Genomic DNA, 21,274 nt, shown 5'->3' on the forward strand with positions numbered 1-21,274 from the left:
AGGGAGGGGTAGGGGTTGAAGGGAGGGCAGGGGAATGGGGAAAAAATAAGAACAAAGATGGATCATGCAAAGGTGCAAATTTCCAATGATGAATGTCATAACATTGTATACCTTAAATGTACCAATAAAATTAATTGATTTTTAAAAAATGTGAATCACATGTAAATTAGCAGATTGCGAGACAAGCTGATTGCCCTTCACAATGGGGATGGACTCATCTGATCAGGTGAAGACCCGACTAGAGCAAAGTTTGACTTCCCTGGAGGAAAGGGGAATTTGAACTCAAACCAAGTCTTCACCCCAAAGACCCCATTCTGCAAACTTTTGATTCAATAAGCTTCTCTAGGCACGTGAGTTAATTCTTTAAATTTTCCTCTTGAGGGGAGTGTGTGTGTATGTGTTTCTAACATAATTTGCCTCACTCCCAAGCCACATCACCATCTGTATAGACACAGGCAGCCCAGAAGCTCCACTCCCTATGACAGGCCTCCCTGTGACAGGCTGCCAGTATTAGAGCCCACCAACCCAGGCCCGACCTTGCAGAGATACACACAGTGCCTCCTTGATACCGCAAACTTTGAATACACTATCCTGCTTCTGACAGGCTTTCCTAAAATGCTGTCATGTGTTTCTGCATGCAGAATACCAATTCCTTTCTTAGCGTCTATGCCTACTAGCCAAGGTCTCGTGTATAATAATGTGATTAGGGAAAATTATCTCCCAAAAGGTAATTGAAGGAGAGTGAATATGGTGGAAGGACCCGTTAGCTCCACGATGACCATCATAGCCACAGAGTAAATGGCTGTGGTCTCCCCCTGTAGCAATCGTCACCACTGATACCATCTCATGGGTGCTCTATTCAGCTTCCAGCCTCTCCCTTGGTCTTTATCACCTCCATTCTGCTGACTCGCCCATCCCAAGTGTCATCATTCCTTATCAACAAAGCTGCTTAAAGGTCACTCCCTGTTGGAATCTATCCTCCATCTCCATGCTCAGCTTGGCATGGAGTAAGTGCTTCGTAAATGTTTGTGACAATGACTAATACACCCGCACTCACGGACAGCGTTTGTCATTTTATTCAACCCGTAAGTATTGGGCTAGGAAATTCCTATCCTCCTGAGCTCAGATGCCATTAAACATAGAAGACGTGCATGTCTGGTACACGGGCGGTTGGATGCTAATGTCAACATCACTGGCCAGGAACGAAGGGATCCAGAACAACAGATGAAAGGGTACCTGAATTTTCTAGGAGGGGAGGGGAAGAAAAGAAAAGAAAAGAGGAGCTGAGAAGCAGGCTTCTAAGGAGACCTGAGGCTGGGTCTGCAGGACAAGCTGGATATCTGCATGAAGGTGAATGCAGGGATCCTTGGCAGAGGATTAAGAATGGCTGGTAAATACATGACACATTTGGGGCAGGAAGGAACTCATGGTTCACGGAGAGGAATCAGGGAAGTAGGGCAGAAAGAAAAGCATAAGTGACCCCTGTGGGAACGTCTGCTGATTCCCCAGAGAGAATCTTCCAAGCACCCCAGGAAATCACACCAACCCACCCATCCAGCAGATAGCTGCAAGAGGAGAGGGGAGCTCTTGCTGCAGGAGGAAGAAAGACCTATCCCTCAGCGTTGTGAGAAACACTACACTAGAAACATTACACTTCAGAAGGCCAACAGAGCTGGGCATGATGGTGTATACCTGTAATCTCAGCACCTTGGGAGTGTTGAGGCAGGAGGATCACAAGTCTGAGCCCAGCCTGGGCAGTTTAGTGAGACTTTATCTCCAAAATATATATGTGGGCTGGTTATGTAGCTCAGTGTAAAGGACGTGGGTTCAATCCCCAGTACAACACACTCTCACACACACACACATGCACATGCACACACACACATGTGCACCAACCTAGGGATTTGGGGTGAACCCTCAGTGGTTCTACCACTTGTCTACCACACACAAGGTTCCAAGTCTGGTCCCCAGCACTAACAAAGAAACAGAAACAAAGCCAAAGACAAAACCATCCAGACCTCTCTGGCTAGCAGCAGGGCAGTAAGTTCAGATTAGGTACTTAGATCAGTCTCCTCAGACTGAACTTCTGTGACAACAACAACGTTCAAATGCTCAGCCTCTGGATGCTCTCCCTGAGCCAGCCCCTTTCACTCCAGAAATAAATAGCTTCACTGGAGGCTTGACTTTCAGGAGAGAATGTTTTCCTATACCTGTAATTGATGGCCAGTGTGACTGTGGGTTTGAAAGCTCTTGAGAATAACGCTGCAGCTCCCCTGACAGCACCGAAGCAGCATTAACAAGGCAAGGTCTCCCTCCTCCTCCCCGGCAAGTGCTCTGATGCATGCTCAGTGTAGAAGTGAGCAGATCGGTTTCTGTTCTCTGAGCAAAGTGCACACCATGACCTCACAGAGGTCACCAGGGGATGCTTACAGGCAACTGTCACCATTATGTTCTGCTCATTAGTCCAGCAGAGACATGTGCAATATTTGCAGATGCCTACCTGTAATTCTCTGTTTTATCGGTAAGCCTCAGAACATAGAGATGGAGAATTTTCAAAACTTTACATTAGTACCATGGCTCACTATGAGCCATGACTGGTCAAGAACACACACAAAATGCAAGGCTCTATCTATGTGATAATTTTGTTCTAGTCAAGATCACTGAGATGCCTGCATTAAAGAATGCCACTATTTAATAAAAATAGCAGAAAAAAGTAAAGTAACTCCCTGTGGTCACATAGAAACTGAGCCCTGGATGAAAATGTCAGGTTTTCTAAATTTATAATGAATACATGCTCAGAGTACAAAAGCTATAAAGTACAGTGGAAATTAAATCTTCTCGTCACCCTAACTAGAATGAACCATAGCTACCAGTTTCTTGCGCATCATGCCAGAAATAACTGTGCATAAGAACACGAGTGTCTATGATTTTCTCAATACACAACCTATCTTAAAGATGGCTTTGTATCAATTAATAGATAACCGAGTTGATCTTCATAGTTGCTCAGTATTCCATTATTTGTACTACATTTTATTTAAAACTTACCTTTTTCTGTTTCAAGTCCTTTGTTTTTTTTTAAACGGACTCTTTGCTTATACTGCATTCTCATTTCACAAATGTATGGGTTTGTCTTTAGGGTAAATTCTCAGAAAGGAATTTGAAGGAAATCTGGGGGCCGGAAGACATATTTAACTAGCATTCCCAGGTGTGCTCCGCAGGCAGCACAGACGCATCTCCGTCTGTCTCTGAGTTGCTCTTCTCATCTATTTGTGGACACATTCGAGCATCAGTAGTTTTCCTTATTCCAGCTTTATCATATGTCTTTGTATCTAGAAAGCCCCTCCTCTGTCATTACTCATTGTTTCCAGTATTTTTTCTATTCTTTTTCAAATTTTTTCTCATATTTACAGGAAAGTAATAACTGACATGTATTCAGTGCTTTTTATATGCCAAACACCAGACCTGGCATTTCGAATGTATCAGTTCATCTAATTATGACAGTATTTCTATGAGATAGACACTATTATGATTCTTATTTTTCAGAAGAGGAAACTAAGGCACCAAGAGGTTACAGAACTTGCCCAAGATCACACAGCCACTGACTGGTATACAAACCAAGAGTCTGTTCTCTCACCTACTTTGTAATATTACCACTTAACAGTATAAGACTTATTTTATTGTTTTGTAACTTTCTGAGATGGATGCTTAATTTATTTGACTTTTAAAATTGGTCTTCTATTAATATAAATAATTGAAACTTTGGATTTTCCTTGAGCATTCTTTTAGCTATATCTCAGAAGTTTTAAATACTATAACTTACCACACTGTCCCCCTTTGCTGTTAGCAATTTGGATTATGTTAGAATTTAGAGATTAACATAGGGAGAATTAATTTTTTTTTTTTTTTTGTACTGGGGATCTTACTTGGGACCTTGCACTTGCCAGGCAGGTGGCAGAACCACTGGCTCAGAATTGACATTTTTATGTCATTGTGATTTCCCATCTAAGAACATGGTATGCCTTTCAGTTTTTATATAAAATAATATAATTATTCATAAATATTTCAATTCACAAAGTTATAGGAATATATGAAAATAATGCCTGTGATATTGGACTGTGCTTAGTTTAAGTGAATGTTCTTTTTCTAACAGTTTTTAGTTTATTTATTAATTCTAGTAATTTTCAGCTTATATTCTTGGAATTTCCCACCACTACTGAATGAGGAAAAAAATCCTTTTTCCCTTCTTGCTTTTGAGGAGTGTTGAAAATTTGAGATACCAAAATACCATCCACACTGGGGGTTTGTATTACTACAGAAGTTAAAAATTTTTAAGAAAAAACAAAAAAAAATGGGAAACTATATTTATCATCTCTTTTTTTTGGTACCGGGGATTGAACTTGGGTCCTTGCACTTGCAAGGCAGGCCACTGAACCGCTGAGCTAAATCCCTGGCCCTATCATCTCTTTGATTTGACTTATGGGGGTGTATTTTTGAAGTTTCTTTGGAGTCAGATGTGGTAGCAAAGACAGCTCTACCTTCGGAAACTATTTCCAAATATCATCTTAAACGCCTCTTGCATTAATAATTTAAACATCTTTAATTGTCTCATAAAAAAGTAAAGCATGTCTCTTAGAGAAAAACTGGAATCTAGAAACAGAAAAAGTGAAACATCTTGTAGGCACAGGAATTACCTGGCCTTTGGGGAGAGGCCCACCAGCATCCACGGGGTATCCACCTGCCTCTCTATTCACATGTACTGCAGCGAGAGCACCTACCTGGGTCCCTGCCGGGCTCCCCTGAGCCATTGCTGTTTCTCTCACTCTCCCCATCTTCCTGGCCATCTGCATTCTGCTGCGTGTGCTGTAGGCTCAGCTTGTGGCAGACCTCAAAGGCCTGCCCCACTGTCCGCACAATTCGCATAGCTTGGCTCTGGGGAGAAGGAAGGAAAAAGACAAGTGAAGGACAAAGAGGCTCTATGGGGTCACAAGAAGGGTTAGGCCAGGAGGGCTGTGCAAAGGGCGTGCAGTCAGAAACCCCGGAAGCCAGTAAAGGAACAAGATGAACCACCCTAAGATTGTTCAGAGGTGTACATACTCACATAGAAGAATGCAAGGACACTTTGCCTTCCTAAAATATTCCGGAAAATAGAAACTGTCACCATGGTTCAGAAACAATCACTGGAAGGATAAATGGTGGCAAATAAACCAACCTTGGACTTAGCCTGGATTTTTCTCTCTCAGGGGTAACAAAAGTAATTCAGTGCCTCAAACTCTACCAAGCATTGTCAAATGATCAATGGGTCCATCAAACTAAGAGGAATTCAGCCTTCCTGCTCCCGTAACATGTCAGGTTTCCCAGGAGCTCCTGCAGACCAAGGGCCACAGTGCTCCAGGGCTGCAGGTCATGGCCTAACAGCAGAACCAGGGGGAGCCTCATGTCCAGGGCCCTCAAACACAGGCAGCCAGCTAGGTATGAAGGGAGACCCTGCTCCAGACTTACTCAAAGAAATCACTCACTTGGGTCTTTTCTCTGGCTGCTACTCCTCTTTAATTTTGCCATTTAACCTCTTCCATTAGGAGCCCAAGAAGACAGCTTGCCCCAACCCCAGTATCCCATTGTGTAGGGCAGCAGATAGAAGCTACTCTAGGGCAGTCTTCATCAGGCCCATGGTGAGGAGCCTGGCAGGCAGTGTTCTGAGGGCACAGTCTCCAGTGTGTGTCACTGACTATAATTTGATAATTGGTCACTTTTTACCTTTTTTTTCAAAGACTAAACTTGACAGAAATGTGAAATATGGAGTTTCAGAGCACTGGGTAGGAAGGCTCAGCACCTAGGAAGCCTCAAACATTGCTCCACCACAGATGTTTATTTCACAGTGACTGCCACTCTCTAACCGTGTCTAACATTCATCACATCTTGGATGCTTTGATGACTTCATGTTACACCTTTCAGTTCAGTGATGATATTCACAGCCCTCAAAGTCACATCAGCAGGTGCAGAGCTTCTTACTGGCATGAAAGAGTTGGTACTTCATTTGCAAATGGGCAACCAGTGTTTTGAAAAGCCAGGCATGGTGGCGCACGCCTGTAATCCTAGCACTCAGGAGGCTGAGGCAGGAGGATTGCTGTGAGTTCGAGACCAGCCTGGGCTACATAGTGAGTTCCAGGTCAGTCTGGACTACATAGTGAGACCCTGTCTCAAAAAACCAAACTTAATTAATTAATTAATTTTTTAAAAAGGCCTCTGTGGCCTTGTTGAGAATAAATATAATAATTCATCTACGCGTTTTCCAATATTGAGATCTGCTCACATTTCCCATTAGTATCTTCATGAACCACTCAGAACCTTAGAACGCCATGTATGCGGTGTTATTCTAGTCCACTCCCCACTGGACTTGCTCCCTTGCTATTCCTCATGCCTGGCGTCACTTCCGTGTTCCTTCTTGTGACTTCAGGCCAGGATATCCATGTTAATATGCAAAGACATTAGGTCACTCATCATCACACATCTATTTCAGATCAATCTACTTCTGTTCCTCCTGCTATTCCTTAGCCAATCCAACTCCTAGTGGTGCTCAAACCTCTCTAAGCATATTATGTTAACTCCACACTCAATGTTCTTAGCTGACTCTCACCTGGCACACCCTGACATTCTTAGGTGATGAGACTCTTGAATGAAATGGGGGCAGGTAACTTCCATGAGATCCCCCACCACCTGGTGATAGATCAAAACCTCCACTCTCTATGCTCACCCTTAACTTCTTCCTGTGTCCAGTGAATAGGTCTGGCCCCTTCTTATACCAGAGACTTGTAGTATCTAAGACAACTGCTTGGTTTGCACAGCAATGAATCAGTAGGCATCATCCTAAGCAAGAAGTCTCTACCCTTTCCACTCCCAAAACACATGCAAAGGTGTGATTTGGAAGGCATGGTGCCTAACAAAGCCAGGCCAAGTGCATTCCAGCTGTCAACATTGCCTTGAGCCACCAGGCTGAGCCCTAGGTAGGAGATGGAGCCAGGAAGCTCAACTGTCAAGGCTGAGCCCTAGGTAGGAGATGGAGCCAGGAAGCTCAACTGTCAAGTGGGAAAAGAAGATACAGCTCTACCCAGAAGTGTTACTCCAAGGGTATCCTTAGATCTTTGCTTCCTTATGCCAGTCATAAGAAAAGCAGATTGTCTATAACTAATCTAATCTTTTTTTTTTTGTTCCAGTACCAGGGATAGAACTCAGGACCTCAGGACCTTGCACTTGCAAAGCAGGCACAGTGCCACTGAGCTAAATCCCTGGCCCAAATCTTAATCTTTTACAGCAAAGCACATACCTAGTTTACCAGGCCTTCAATTTGACTTTCTCTTGCCTACCAAGTATATATAGAACCATTCAGCCTCTCTTCTCTGACTTTTGCAAATTTTTCTCTCTCAAACATCTTTACATGAGGCAGAAAAGGTAAATGTTTTGCGTTCTAGAATTAAAATATGATAAATCTAGCTGAAATGTAAAACTTAAAGAGTTTAATTCTATGACTTTCCTATCTTGTACAAATTAATCCAGATATCTCATTCTGAATTAGTATCTGCCAAAATTGAGTTAGTTTTTTTCTATCTGTATCATTCCCAAAGTTTAGGCATATTTTCCCCTTTAAAAATACAGTTATATAGAAATCTCCAAATTCCCAGATGTGCATGTTATCATAAAATCTCAGGTTTTCCTCAGGAAGACACATTATAAATTCTACCATCTCTGTAAATCACAGACACTTCCCTTAATTAACTTTTAAGATATTAAAAATTTTAAGTTCCACAAACAATTGTCCTTGACCTATGGAATTAGACAGAGGAAGAAATCAGATCTCTACACTTCACTTTGGGAGAAAGGGTTCAGATTTAAGTGGGAGGACAGAGTTGGTGAAAAAGGCCTGTGGAGGGGACCTGTCTTTCTCACGCATCACAAGATAACGGATGGTGAGACAACCTTAGAACCAGGCATTTAAAAAACCTAGACTCTGCCACCTGCATCAGGGATGAACATGTAGAAAATACCTACAGATTCAAACAACTGTTTATAAGCCAGAAATGATTGTGAGGAAGTGGACTGAGCTGTTGTTTTTAAATGATGCCTAGTATTTATATTGTTTCATTTATTAGGATCAGCAATTGTCCTTGATTTCCCTAAAAATGCAGGAAGCACAGACTTTAGATTTATGGATCCTGCCTTTCCCATGTTGGAAAGGGCAACTACCTCCTCACACTCCCACTTCCTTCTGTTTTCCCTTTCTCTCACTCCATTGAGAAAGTAATCAGTGGCACTTCTGCTACATGGAGGATAATGTGTGTGATAGCACCTCCCATGGTGCTTGACTTACAGTGAGTGCTCAAGAAATGCTTTATCTGAGTATGAAATTCACTGAAGCAAAAAGGAAATTCAGGGAGAAAATTAAAAGGAATTTAGAAAAGGATTTTTTTTTTTTTTTTTGGTACCAGGGATTGAATTCAGGTCCTTGCACTTGCAAGGCAGGCCACCGAACCGCTGAGCTAAATCCCCAGCCCTTTGGATGGGGTTGTTTGACCAGGCCATCATCTCCTTCCCAGCAGTCCCAGAGGAAAATGGCTGGACCAACACAGCTCAGGTCTGAGATAGTAATAATCGTTCCTATGTAGGAGGAAATTGTTGAATAAGACTTCTGGATTCAAACATTCAGTGGCAAATGGTTTCACATGATTTCTTTTACTTCTCTTTGACGGGAAGGCTATTTCCATTCATAGTAAGAGGACCCAGTAGTGTATTTTATGAAGAGCTTGAAGAGGTGGCCTGATACATGACTAAGCTATTCATTCTGCTTTATGGAATGACTGCACACACACAAAATAACTGCCTTCCCTGTTCATCACTTTATGATTCTGAAAGGGCTGGATGGCTCCTAATTCAATTCATAAACAGCTAGGTGAGTTTAGATGCCCCTTGGCTTTTCAGGCTCTGCCTCTTTTACCACTGAAAAGTCTTTCGAGAGGTTTGTCTTTGAGGACCTTGAAGGTGGCCAGTAGAGGCCATCTGCAGGGGATAGTGGCTGACCCGCTCATCCTAGCAGCCAAATTGGCTCCCGCCTTCAGGCCTCCCCAAGTTGGTGACCTCTGTTCTGGCTTTCTAGGTAGGAAAACTGGTCCTGCCTGCTACCTGGAATGCAGCAGTTGCAGGGGCTGGGACTTAATAAACCATCTGAATCCAAGAGGGAGAACTCTGGCAAAGACAAGCAAGCTTTAAAAAGAAACACTTCTAGAGTTTTTATGAATATTTGTTCTCTAAGTCTCCTGGGTTGTATGTGAGCTGCCGCTCACCGCTCATGTCGACATGTGGGCCTCTGGAAATCAAAATGGTGGTTTAACAATTGAAGGCAGCTGGGTAAAAAGCAGAGCCAACAAGTGGAATGTTAGGAAAGCAGCCTTTTCCAGCCCCAATATCTGGCCACTCACTGAAAGTTACTAGTTTTGTTTTTTTTAAAGCATCATATACTGCAAGGTTTTTGTACAAATCCAATTTAGTTTTACATAAGCCCCTGAAAGCGCTTTGCCACTTGGATCAAATCTTCCTGTCCGAAAGCCATTTTCTATTAGCATCCTCAAAACATGTGTGGGCTCTTAACTATCGAGATTATCTTAGATATGGTCGCTTTGATGTTTTCAAAGCTAGAGAGGAAAATCTAAGCTCAGAGAGGCTCTCAGCTGCAGATGGAGAGCACTGAAGCTCAGAGAAGCGCCAATTACAGTCAATTTCATGAAAATGGGGCTGAAAGGAGGTTGTCTTAGAGTTTCATGCCAGTTTAGCTCCCCACATACAGTGAGTGCTTCTTAAACCATCACCCTCTTCATGTTGACATAATCCCCCTCTCCCATGCCCGGGATATCACACAACTTAGCACAGAAACCAAGTCAAGAGGTAATGGATATCTAGCAGGTGTCAATATTTGATGGATCTGCTACAAGGACCATGGAAACAACACCACGTTTGCAGTGAGAGCGGGCTGTATACTCAAAAGCAGGCAAAAGTCTACCACGGCAACTTATAAAGATGAAAATTAAAAGGATGATTTTTTTGTGCCTCACTGGTCCATAAAAACTTTATAGTAACTAGGTATGGTGGCACATGTCTGTACTTCTAGATGCTCAGGAGGCTGAGGCAGGAAGATCATTTGAACCCAGGAGTTTAAAGCTAACCTAGGAATCAGTAGATCTTACCTAAAAAAAAAAATATGTATTATGTATAATTATATATAAATATATATAGCATACAATGTAAGCTAAGCTATCCTGTTGCTTGTTGGTCCTATAAACTCAATCTTTTAAGTGTAATATACACACGAAGGTAGGTTTTTAACTAGTTTCATTCTGCAACTGGTTTTAATACATATCTTGATTACTGTTTTGAATTTCATTATTCTGGGCAAAGCTCTCTATACTTCACAATTTATGGAAATGATTAAAGGAATCATCAGATAAACAAGGAAAGTAGAGAATAAAAAGCACAAAATGCAAGATGTACTTGAAGATCATAATGAGGAAGAAGATAAAGACAATAAAAATGAGAACAAAGAAGGGTGGGGAGCTACTTCTGACAAGGTTCTTTGTTGGCCTACCTGCTCTCTCCCCTGCTCTGGTTAGCCCCTGCCCCATGTCTTCTGGGCCCTTGAGATTTATCTGACAAGCACTTCGGAGTTCTAGGGAAATGATTTCCTTCCACAGAGTCAGGAAGGCTCAAAGATTTATATTTCTTCTCATCTGCCACGGCGATAAATTACAGTGCTCTTATCTTAGCACTAGCTACCACAAAATCCTAACAAAAACAATGTCATGCTTCTTTAATGCACTTTTTATTGGAAACTTAGCAAAAGATCTAGCTTAGATTTATGAAACGATTAAAATCTATGGAATTTGTAACGCTGAAACATCGAAATTCTATTTGTATTTGGACAACTACATACAGAAACATCCAAAGTCCTAGGCCTCTAAAATGATGAATGGCTTAGATTTTTGTCCAACAGGTTATTTTATGGACTTGATTATATACTTTGATGGACACAATGTCTTGGACCAGAGAATATTGCTCAGAATGGGGAAATTTTAGCTTCAAAGTTGGTACAGCTTTCAACTCTAACAGGAAATGGTACATCACAAAATTTCCAATAGGTTTTTCTTGTACTCTGCTAGTCCATGAAATACAGTGCCATAGAGAAAAACAGTGGAGTTACAATCTCAGCATTTCTAGAAAGGTGACTATAGATAAATTAACTCACCTTCCCAGGTACGGATTTCATCCATGGTCTATAAAGTGATGAGAGAGGTTTAGGCCAGATGAGCTCAGAGACCTATGATTTCTGTATTTTTTACTTCGCAACCCAAACCCACACAGACACTTGAAGTATAAAAAATAGTCTCTTGCCCTAAATGTAGAACCTATCTAGAGTTCATCGCTTAAATTTCACCAGCTAAGTGACTTACTCTTTAGCACTTGGCTGACATTATCATTCAAAATCTACTGCTAACTCTAACAGTTAAATTTCACAGTCATGACCCCCAATTAGATGGTGAGACCACTACTGGAGGAAATGACTTTTCCTAACCCAAAGCAATTGAGCTGTGACTGCAGGCAAAATGATTTCAAGGAGTTGTCCATGAAGATAACAGGGACATTCCTGCTGCATGTGTTAATCACCAACACTTCATGCATGGATGCACTAATAAGTACAGTCACTCTTAATCAAGGCAGACAGCCATATCCTCCTGGGGCTGGGAGAAAATGACAAGAGGGGGACATCTGCTCCACAGGACAAGTCAAGAGACCAGCCAAGAGGCTCCTCAAGAAGCAAAAAGCCTTGCATATGAATACTATCATTGGATTTCCCCCAGGAGGAGAGACAAGGAATGCCCTTGTCATTAGGAAAAGTTTCACTGATTGCTCCTCTGAGGAAAAGACCCATGGTCAGCCCTAGTAATACCCTGGTGAGTGCCGGGATCCCTTCACCACCATCCTGGCAGTCCTGCCCAGTCATACAGAACTTGCTCCTTAAAGATCAGAACCCTTTACACTCAGCAATCAGAGTTCCTAAATACGCTACACCTTATTTGACAGCTGAAGAAACTAAAGCCCACAGGCCTATGTGTCTTTTCTTAACAAGTTTCAGGGGCCAAAGCCCTGGGCTAGAATTCTAATCTCAGTGATATGAGTGGTATCACTGTGGGGCCAATAGTAATCAAATATAAAATGGAGTCAACGTTACCATACAAGGAGACCATGAGACAAGAGGAACATCTGTGTCCAAGTGATTTAGACCATTCAGGGTGAAGGAGCTGTCCATTCCCAAGTAATGACCACAGTACAACGCAGTTACAAATTCTTGGGGAACCAGATTACGTCTCAGGGAATGTAATTCCTGAGCCAAGGATAGTGGAATAATAGAGCGGTTAAGTGTGAGCTCTAGCTGGGCTGGGAGCAGGCCTGCAGTCTCAGCTTTCTGGGAGGCTGAGGCAGGAGGATTATAAATTCAAGCCCAGCCTGAGCAACTTAATGACTTAACCAGGACCTGTCTCAAAATAAAAAGATTTTTTAAAAACGACAAGGATGTAGCTTAATGCAAAGCCCCTGGGTTCAATCCCCAGTACTGAAGAAAAAAAAAAAGTGTATATGCGTGTGCGCGCATGTGTGCACTCTAAAGTCAGACTTCTGGATTTGGTTCAGATTGTGTTACTTATCATGAGTCTTTACACAAGTTACTTACCTTAAGGCTCCATTTTCCCATCTACAAAATGAAGAGCATAACAGTTCCTACCCTGCATAGCCATTATGGGAACAAAATAAGATAATTCATATATTTAGAGTAGTAGAAGGATAAGGGGTAGCACGTTAACTTCTGGCAATTTCCTGCTATCCAGTTTCTGGTGTGAGCCCAACTAGAAAAAGCCAGTTCAAGATTAAAGTCCCCAGGATGGGAACCAGACTGGCTGCCCATGTGAGTGGCCAAGAGGAAGATCCATGTGTACAGAATAATATCTGTGCTCAGAGCAAGGTGCAGGGCACCTTCCAGTGGGAAAGCTAAGAGCCTAGTGACAACCCGTTGGCCCACGGTGAACTGTGGGGTAAGGACACTCATAGCAGAGGCCTTCATGAGAAATACACCACAGGGACAGTGTGATACGAAGCAGCAATGGCCAGATCTATGGAGCAGCGAGGAAGTTATACAAAGTTTTCTACAATACCATCAAAGATGAGGGCTCTGGAGAACATCCAGATCTTCTGGCTCCCTGTCAAGAAGTCTTGCTGTGACCTCTGACAGCACAGAAGCATCCCCGCAAGATAGATTTCCTTGGGGTCACCAGTCCTTTCCCCCTCACCTCTTGAAAATTCCTATGACAGGCAATTAAAACTCATTTCCAAGCTAACTATTATCTCCCAAAACCAGAAGTGTTTTACAACAGAGTAAATCATTATATTTGGAGACTAACCAGGATGGTGTGCAAAACCTCACAGATGTGTTCCCCACCCCTCTTCCATTCTGCTTCCTTTGCTGAACAATTCATTTCTTTCTCAGCTTGGAAACTCACCCTCCCACCTATAGTAGAGCTTGCAGTTATTTGGAAAAAAATTCCCTTGGCTTCATGGCCTCAGGCCAACACCAGGCCTGAGAACCAGCTCTGTGAGGAATCACAGTTTCAGTAGGTGAGGGCAAAAGGAATACAGAAAATAGAAGAGCCAGAGATCCCAGGTAGCTGAGAGCTATGAAGTGTGGGAAAAAAAATCCGATGCGATAGGAAACTAGATGGCTATTCCTTTTCAGCAGGCAACAGTAACTTAATTCTGGGCTTCACTTCTAAGTTAAACATCTAGGTGGGCAATGTCCTTAGACTTGGGTTTTGGGAAGAACAGCAGGCCTCCACTGGGCCTGATGGTTACACTAGATCTGATGGCAAAGTTAATACAGTGGTCTCCTTTTCTTAGTTTCCCTCCTCAAAATTCTTTTGTTCTGCATGTATCCCTGGATCTAGCCAGTGCCTCTTTGTGGGAACTTGGCAAGTCATTTATCTCTTTGAGCCTTACTCTACTAATCTATAAACCAGAGATGAAAATTATCTGTCTTACCTTCTTTACACATGTATTATAAAGATAAAATTAGATTAAATATTAAAATACTTGGTAAATGATTATGTGTTACTTGTGACTCTAGTAAATTCCAAAGTTTACATGGACTGGTCTATATACAAAACTAAAGTCAGAAGCACAGTCAAGGACTCAAAATGAATTAAGAAAATTTTAGTGTTTGGTTGCACTGTTAAAGAACATTACAGATGATCCAATCTATAACTCGCAGGATCATTTTGTTTGTCCTTTTCTCTCCTCCCCAGATCTCCTATACTTCAGACATGTAAGAGCCTTTCACTCCCCTAAGCCCCAAATTCTGACACCTCCAGTTCCTATGACTCTTCTTTCTCCCTCTCCTCCTGTTTGCATTTCTATCAGTTTAATGTTCAGCTCTAACTGGCCTTACATTTTTTTTCTCTCAGTTGTACTATTATCTAGAAGTGAAGTATGGCAACTTACCTTTTTCCTCTTATCTGTCTACTTCTAACCTTTTTCATCCAATTCCGTGATTTGCATTCCAAAAGCCTGAAGGCTAGGGACATAGCTCAGTAATAGACCACTTGCCTAGAGCATACAAGAGGCCCTCGGTTCAATCCCTAGCACTACAAAATAAATAAAAATGATCAAAATAAAAAGTCTGAGAACAGGATAGGTAAGGACACAAATATCCTTAAAGGAAGAGGCAGAATTCTCTGTGGAATCAGAGTAGGAAATGTGACACATATACAGGCAAGTGTATGATGGTTCTATTTGATAGTACAAGAGCCGTATGCATTCAGTGGAAGTTATATTTGGAATCCTCAATTTTGATCTCTTTCCAAGCTAGTGATAGGCGGTACCATACTCTCAACATGCTGAGCAGAGGCCAAAAGCCACAGCCCCATCAGCCGCATGGCCAGAGGGGAAATAACTGACATGTACAGTATACTATTTCACTAAGCTGTGGTGATCCAAAGATTGTGTGTATTATTAAATGCGTTTTCAATTTAGGATGGGTTTATTAGGACAGAATTCTACCAGAAATCAAGGAACATCTACATTAGTAAATCTTGACCCTGTCATGCATTATTATTATCCCCATCTGACAATGTCAAGATATCTATAAATTTGTTAAAGATGCCTGAAGGCGTAAGATGTCACATAGGATCAAAGGAGGAGTATACAGGAAGCAGGATGGTGGTCCTCACAGAAAGCTAACGTGGAAGTTGATCTCTAGAACAGTAGGCCTGTAAGGGCTGTTAGAGGCATCAACATACTGCTTTCTAAGATCTCAGTTACAGATAAACTGTTCCAGGAAGTTATCACATGTTACATGCAAAAAATATGGTTCCAAAGCCAAATCAGCTTGAGAAACAAAAGGTTAAACAAAGTTAATAGTGTTTCTATAACTTTAGTACTTCTTGGCAACTTCAATAGGGTAGTTTTAACATGAACTGTCTTGTTGTGTTTTGTTTTGTTTTTTAAATAAATTTTATTTTATTTTATCTCATTTACCCCAAATTCCCTCCTATCCCTATGTACAAAAGCTTTGTTCACATTTTGTTCTTCTATTTTTACTTTTTTTCATATTCCTTCCTTCCTTTTACCCTCCCTCCTCCCTTCCCATTTGAACATTTCCTTCCCATTTCCTAATATCTATTATACATTTCAGTTCTTACTTCCACTTTCAGTTTCTTATGCCAGAGAGACAATGTGCTATTTAAACATGTGTAATGGATTTATTACACTTAATAATATGAATAATTCTGGATGATAAAAATTTTACAGAATACATTTTAGGAAATGCTGATTTTGATTATCCTCCCCATTAATATACAAAGAAGCCAAGACGCATAGTGGAGTAGTCACCTGCTTAATACCCTTCAGCATTCCAGTGGAGAGGTGGGACTAAATCCTAGGTGTTTTAATCCCCAGGGAGGTAGTACTCAAAATGCCAGTTACCTGGAGGCTCCTGGAGGAATGACAGAGAAGGAATGTCCCTATAGAGGTGTAAAAGTTGTAAGAGAATGTCCTTACACAGTTGCAATGAGGGACTATTCAGATGGTTCCCCGTGTCTGACATTAAAACATCCACCTCCAAATCTTCAAAGGGTCAATGCTGGGGTGCACTGCGTCCATCAGAGGAAAACAACAGATGACTGATGACTGCCCCTTTACCTTTTTCTTGGATTTGAAAACATTACACCTGAAGATATTGCTGGCACCATCTCGAGCGATATAGCTGAAGATCTTCAAGTCTTGGGAATCATGAGAGACATAGAAGATCCTGGGGAAAACAACAGAAAAATGCACTTAAAATAGCATTAATTTCAAATCTCTAACAGAAAACCTCTGATTAAGGACACTCAGAGGACAAAGCTCATTAAAGCAAAGTTATCAAAGGAAATCTTCCTAGGGGATCAAAAAGCCACAGCACAGAAGGCACTTTTCAGCACAAGCACAGCTTCTCCTCTGAGTGACTTGCAAGTCTGGGGAGTAGGAGTGGGTAGGACATGGAACCCATGCTATTACTAGTCATTGCCTGAGCTGGAAGCCCATCCTGGTTATTTTGCATCAGAAGAAAAATCATGCCCTTCCTTGTTAGAGCATCATATCTGTAACCCAGGGAAATGTATACAAGATTTCTGACACCTGTTTACAGTCATCCCCAAATGAGGGTACTAGGGGAACCAGCAATGCTAACCATGTGTGGAAAATTAGGACACTCTTTTTCATTATCATAAGTCCCCTGCTGATCATGACTTCACTTCCCACCTCCTGCACCAGGACCACGGCTTCTGTGTATTCATTCTATAAAACAACCAGTGCTCTGAATGCACTGTGGACCTGGGACTATCTCAGCAGCTGGGGATACAGTGGGAGCAAAAGGGACAAAATGCCCAAGCCCATACAGCTTATTTGTGGGGTGAAGGGAGGGTGGGGACAAGGGGGAAAAAATGAGAACCAAGACCTGGCATGTAAAGTTACAAGATCCCAGTAATGAATGTAACTGTACTGTCTACCTAGAATGTGCCAATAAATTCAATTTAAAATAAAAACAATTTAAAAATATGCAAGTGCTATGAAGAAAAATCAGGCTGAATAAGGAACAGAGCACGATGGGGGCTGCTGTTTTAGACAGGGTGGCCAGAAGTTTTAAGAGAGATGCAGAGACCTGGATGACGTGTGGGACCCTGTCACAGAGATCTCTGGACAAAAAGTACTGTAAGAAGTGGGAACAGAAAGGTTACAAGGCCAGCAGTGTACAAACCTCAATTAAAAGGCTGGAGAAACAGCCACTGTAGTTCAAGTGGAGGGACTGTCACAGAAGAAACCAGAGGCCAGGACCCACAAAGCCTTCAAAGTCCCAAAGCCACCAGAGACTTCTGGATAGAAGCCTGGCTTCTTTATGTTTTCTTAAGATTAAAGAATCACTCTGGCCGCTTGGGGTCTGAGGAGTTAGGGACAAAGACAGAGATAGAAGGAAGAGAGAAAGATTATAAACAAGGCCCTAGCGCTGAGTCTTAAGTGGACCTCAAAGAGGGCACCATCAGAGCCACCAGTTCTGACTGCCACGGGAACAGGCAGGGAAGGGCAGTGTAGGGCATGCATCAATGGAATGAGTTCTGGGTGATCCAGAGAGAGCGTTGCTCTTGATGAACACCACTGGGGCCACATCCTTTCTACAACACACTTCTTCCTCAATAGGAACACTGGCAACTTTCATTCAAGGGTTTAATAAGGCCTGGTTTTGTTGTTGTTTTCTAAAAACTAAATCAGTGTTGTGTAGGAGAAATAGACTTGGATTTAGAGTCTACAACTTTATAGCCTTGCTACTCCCTGCCAGGCAAGCTATGTATGACACCTCAGAGATTCAGCTGTGTTGTCTGTTAAGTGGGACTCTTAACAGAAACATCTTTCAGGGCTGTTGAGAATATGAAATACTTAGTTAAGTGCCTTTTTACTGATGAAGCCTCTAAATAGTCTAGTAACTGAGATTCTCCCCAGAATCCTGGGAGGGACATTTAAAAGAAAAGTAGCCTGGAGAGGAGAACAACGTTAGGAAGAACGCTGGGGACTACAGTTTCTCTGCTAAACTCACCTAGAAGTCATTTTGGTACATCTCACATGCCTACAGCCGCTAAATGATCCTGAAATAGATAATGTGGCTTCCAAGGCAGCTAATTTAAGGTTATCAGGCCCAAAGAGTCCCTTAGCCTTTGATAATGCCGGTCTTCCTCTCAAAGGGATGGACCAACAACTACTACAACATCTATTGCCTTAACTCTAGGGCCATCCAGGAATCCCTCCTAAACATCCCCTCCTGAATGTCTCTCATGTGCCTAAGATTCATCAGGCTAACTCAGGTAAATTCATCCCAATTAACCATTGTCCTCTAAATTCTTCACGCAAACATGGTCGTAAGACCTGTCTCAACAAAAGGCACTCACTCTATCTATTCAAATCAGAAACCAAGGTGACATCCTTGACTCTTTCCTCTACTGTTCCCTTCCTGCAGGGCGCCTCCCTGATAAATTTCAGGAATATAATTTTTTCCTCACCTATAGGGTGCTGCCTTAGTTCTCACTTTTCATCTGGATTCCTAGAACTTCCTCTATATGGTGCACTTCTCTGCTTCCTAGCTCAGTGACTGCCAACCGATTCCTTATATTGCTAGCAAAGTGGTATTTTTAAAGACACAAATTATATCCATCACTTTGTCCCCAAAACCATCCAAAGGCTTCCAACTGCCTTCAGGATGAAGTCTAAACTCCTCTCTGCTCTGCTCTGCTCCTTCTCCAGAGTGCTGACCTGTTCAGGCCTGCAGGACTAGCTGCATATGCCTTCCAGTCTTTGCAACCACTGTGAATACCTTGGTGTCCTTTAAGACTTGGCTCAGGGCACCCTGAACTGCTGCATCCACCCTGGGCTCACGTGTGCTGTGGCATGTATCTCACACTATGATGTTTACACAGAAGCTCCCTGAAGGAACAATGACCCCATCTTGGCGTCCCCCGTGTACACACAGTGACTGGCAAACAGGAGCTTCCCAGTGCCTTCTTTAAGAGGCAGGGGAGTCATTCTTACTGTTGTTAATTAGCACCCATAAGGTAATATGCCAGGCCACTTAACTTTCCACACAGGAAGTCAATTCCAGTTAGTTCAGGTGCATCACACATAAAACTCTTTGATTTTCAGTTTTTAATTTATTATGTAATACTCTAAGTACCGAGACCTGGATTGAAAACTGATAAGCAGAGATGAATGTGAACTGGCATGTCAAACATAGGGACAACAGCTAGCTAAGGTTAACTTAATTTTAACAGACACAGCTTTTTGATGACAACTGTGTGTGGATGTGGCCATTCTCTCTGGAGAGGGGATCTCTGGGGACTTCTCTGCTTGCTGTCTGAGCTCAGAAACATAATGTGTAGTTATAAAAAGAATAACCTCTAGCTAACCAAAAAGTCCTCTAGTTAGAGCTTAGAAAAGTTGCCACCAACACAACCAAGAAGCAGAAAATTTTTCCATATGACCTTGTTCATCAAAAAATTAATAAATCAACAAATCAAAGGTTCAGGTCCAACTCTTGAGGTCTAGAAATATATTCCAAGGACACTTATTCTCCACTACTTGGTTGTGTTAAAAAGTGTGAATGAGGGGGCTAGGGATTTAGCTCAGTGGTTCCACAGTCTACCTTGCAAGCACAAAGGCCCGAGTTCAATCCCTGGTACCCCCCAAAAAAAGTGTGAATCAGGGGATTGTCAGAACTGGGGAGGGAAGAGAGATGTGGGTGCTTCAGGAAGTAGGAAAGATGTGCCTGTCTCCTTCCCTCTCTGTCCTTATCCTTAAAACTAGTGTGGCTCAGATCCTGCTTCCAAAAAGTGTCTCAGTCAATCTTCTTGATTTTCACCTTAATTATCAAGGATAGGGCATCACAGTAGTTCACAGCAGTTAATAATGACCCCTAAGATTTTTGTAAGGCTTTGTTCTCTCTTCAAATTTTTAAAGATTTCCTGCATTAATTTCAAAATATGCATAGAATTATAATTGTCACTTACTTATAAAACTGTTTTGCTTTAAGGGCATACCAATAAACTCCTGTAGATTCTTCAGTCCATAAACTTACTAACCTTTCAAAGGGAATGAAATATAAGCAATATCATGGAGAGACTGGATATGAGTTTATCTTCATATTTCAGGTTGACAAAGTGATAAAGAGTTGCCAGGCTCAGCACTAATACCTTCTTTCCTAGGCTATTAATCTACAGGTCAACTTATTTCTTAAAGAATCACAGAAAGAAAATCGTTTAGGGTAGAAAGACATCTGTGAGGTCACCAGACCTGGAACCCTGCATCCCTGTAGGTCAGAATTGATCAGGGACAAGTAATTCACTCCCTCAGAGAACCCATTACTTTTGTAATCCATTACTTTTGGGGAAATTCTAATTACTTGGAAAGTTTCTCTAATGCTGATTGGAAATCTACCCAAGGGAATGGATGGAAAAAAAATGGTTAGAAACATTAGCCCTGGGATGGGGCAGACCCAGATTTCAGATCAGGGTATGCCACTTATAAGGTGGGAGAATCCCATCATTATTCTGTCCTTTTCCTTGTTCTTTACCGGTGAAATGGTTGATAAATGGTAGTGCTCCTAGTACTCACACTACTGTACTAGTTCTATCCTCTAGGGTCTTAGAAAATAAAGCTAAGTCTTCCAAATATGTAGCAGTGATTTGACTATTTGGAAACAATCATGTTTATAATTACTCCCTTCATTTTGAAAAGATGAATGCTTCCTTTTCCTTACAGTCCCTCAATTAGCCCATTTTCCAGGTTGGTTATTACTCTGACACGTCTATACTGTGGAAAGAACACAAGTTTGGGAAAAGAAAGATCCAGGTTCAAATCTCAGCTTTGTTATTTCCAGCTTTTGGCCTTAAGCAAACTACTGAACTGTTATAACCCTTTGCTTCTTTATCTAAAACAGGCATAGCAATAACCTTTTCACAGCATTAAGTGTCAACACCCACACACATCACATAATACAATGCCCACTCACAGTTCCTTGCTCAGTAAATACGAATTCGATCTTCCTTGTTAACCTCCTTTTGCACATATACCAATGACTGCTTTAAAATACATTTCACAGAACTGAATGCACATTCAT

General features: G+C 41.8%; 1 protein-coding gene across 5 annotated transcripts in view; it reads right to left on the minus strand.

The window, feature by feature from the left end:
- Nos1ap (nitric oxide synthase 1 adaptor protein) overlaps positions 1-21,274 on the minus strand; it is a 298,049-nt gene that overhangs the window by 35,436 nt on the left and 241,339 nt on the right. For all 5 annotated transcript variants that reach the window (XM_010616917.2, XM_010616926.2, XM_010616908.2 and 2 more), the window contains 2 exons: positions 16,282-16,390; positions 4,776-4,929 (listed from right to left, as the gene is read on the minus strand). In XM_010616917.2, the coding sequence (XP_010615219.1) occupies positions 4,776-4,929; positions 16,282-16,390 (263 nt within the window). The remainder of the gene's footprint in view (positions 1-4,775; positions 4,930-16,281; positions 16,391-21,274) is intronic.

This window comes from Fukomys damarensis, unplaced genomic scaffold (assembly GCF_012274545.1).
Source record: "Fukomys damarensis isolate Sample0158 unplaced genomic scaffold, DMR_v1.0_HiC HiC_scaffold_19, whole genome shotgun sequence".
Taxonomy (NCBI): Eukaryota; Metazoa; Chordata; class Mammalia; order Rodentia; family Bathyergidae; genus Fukomys; species Fukomys damarensis.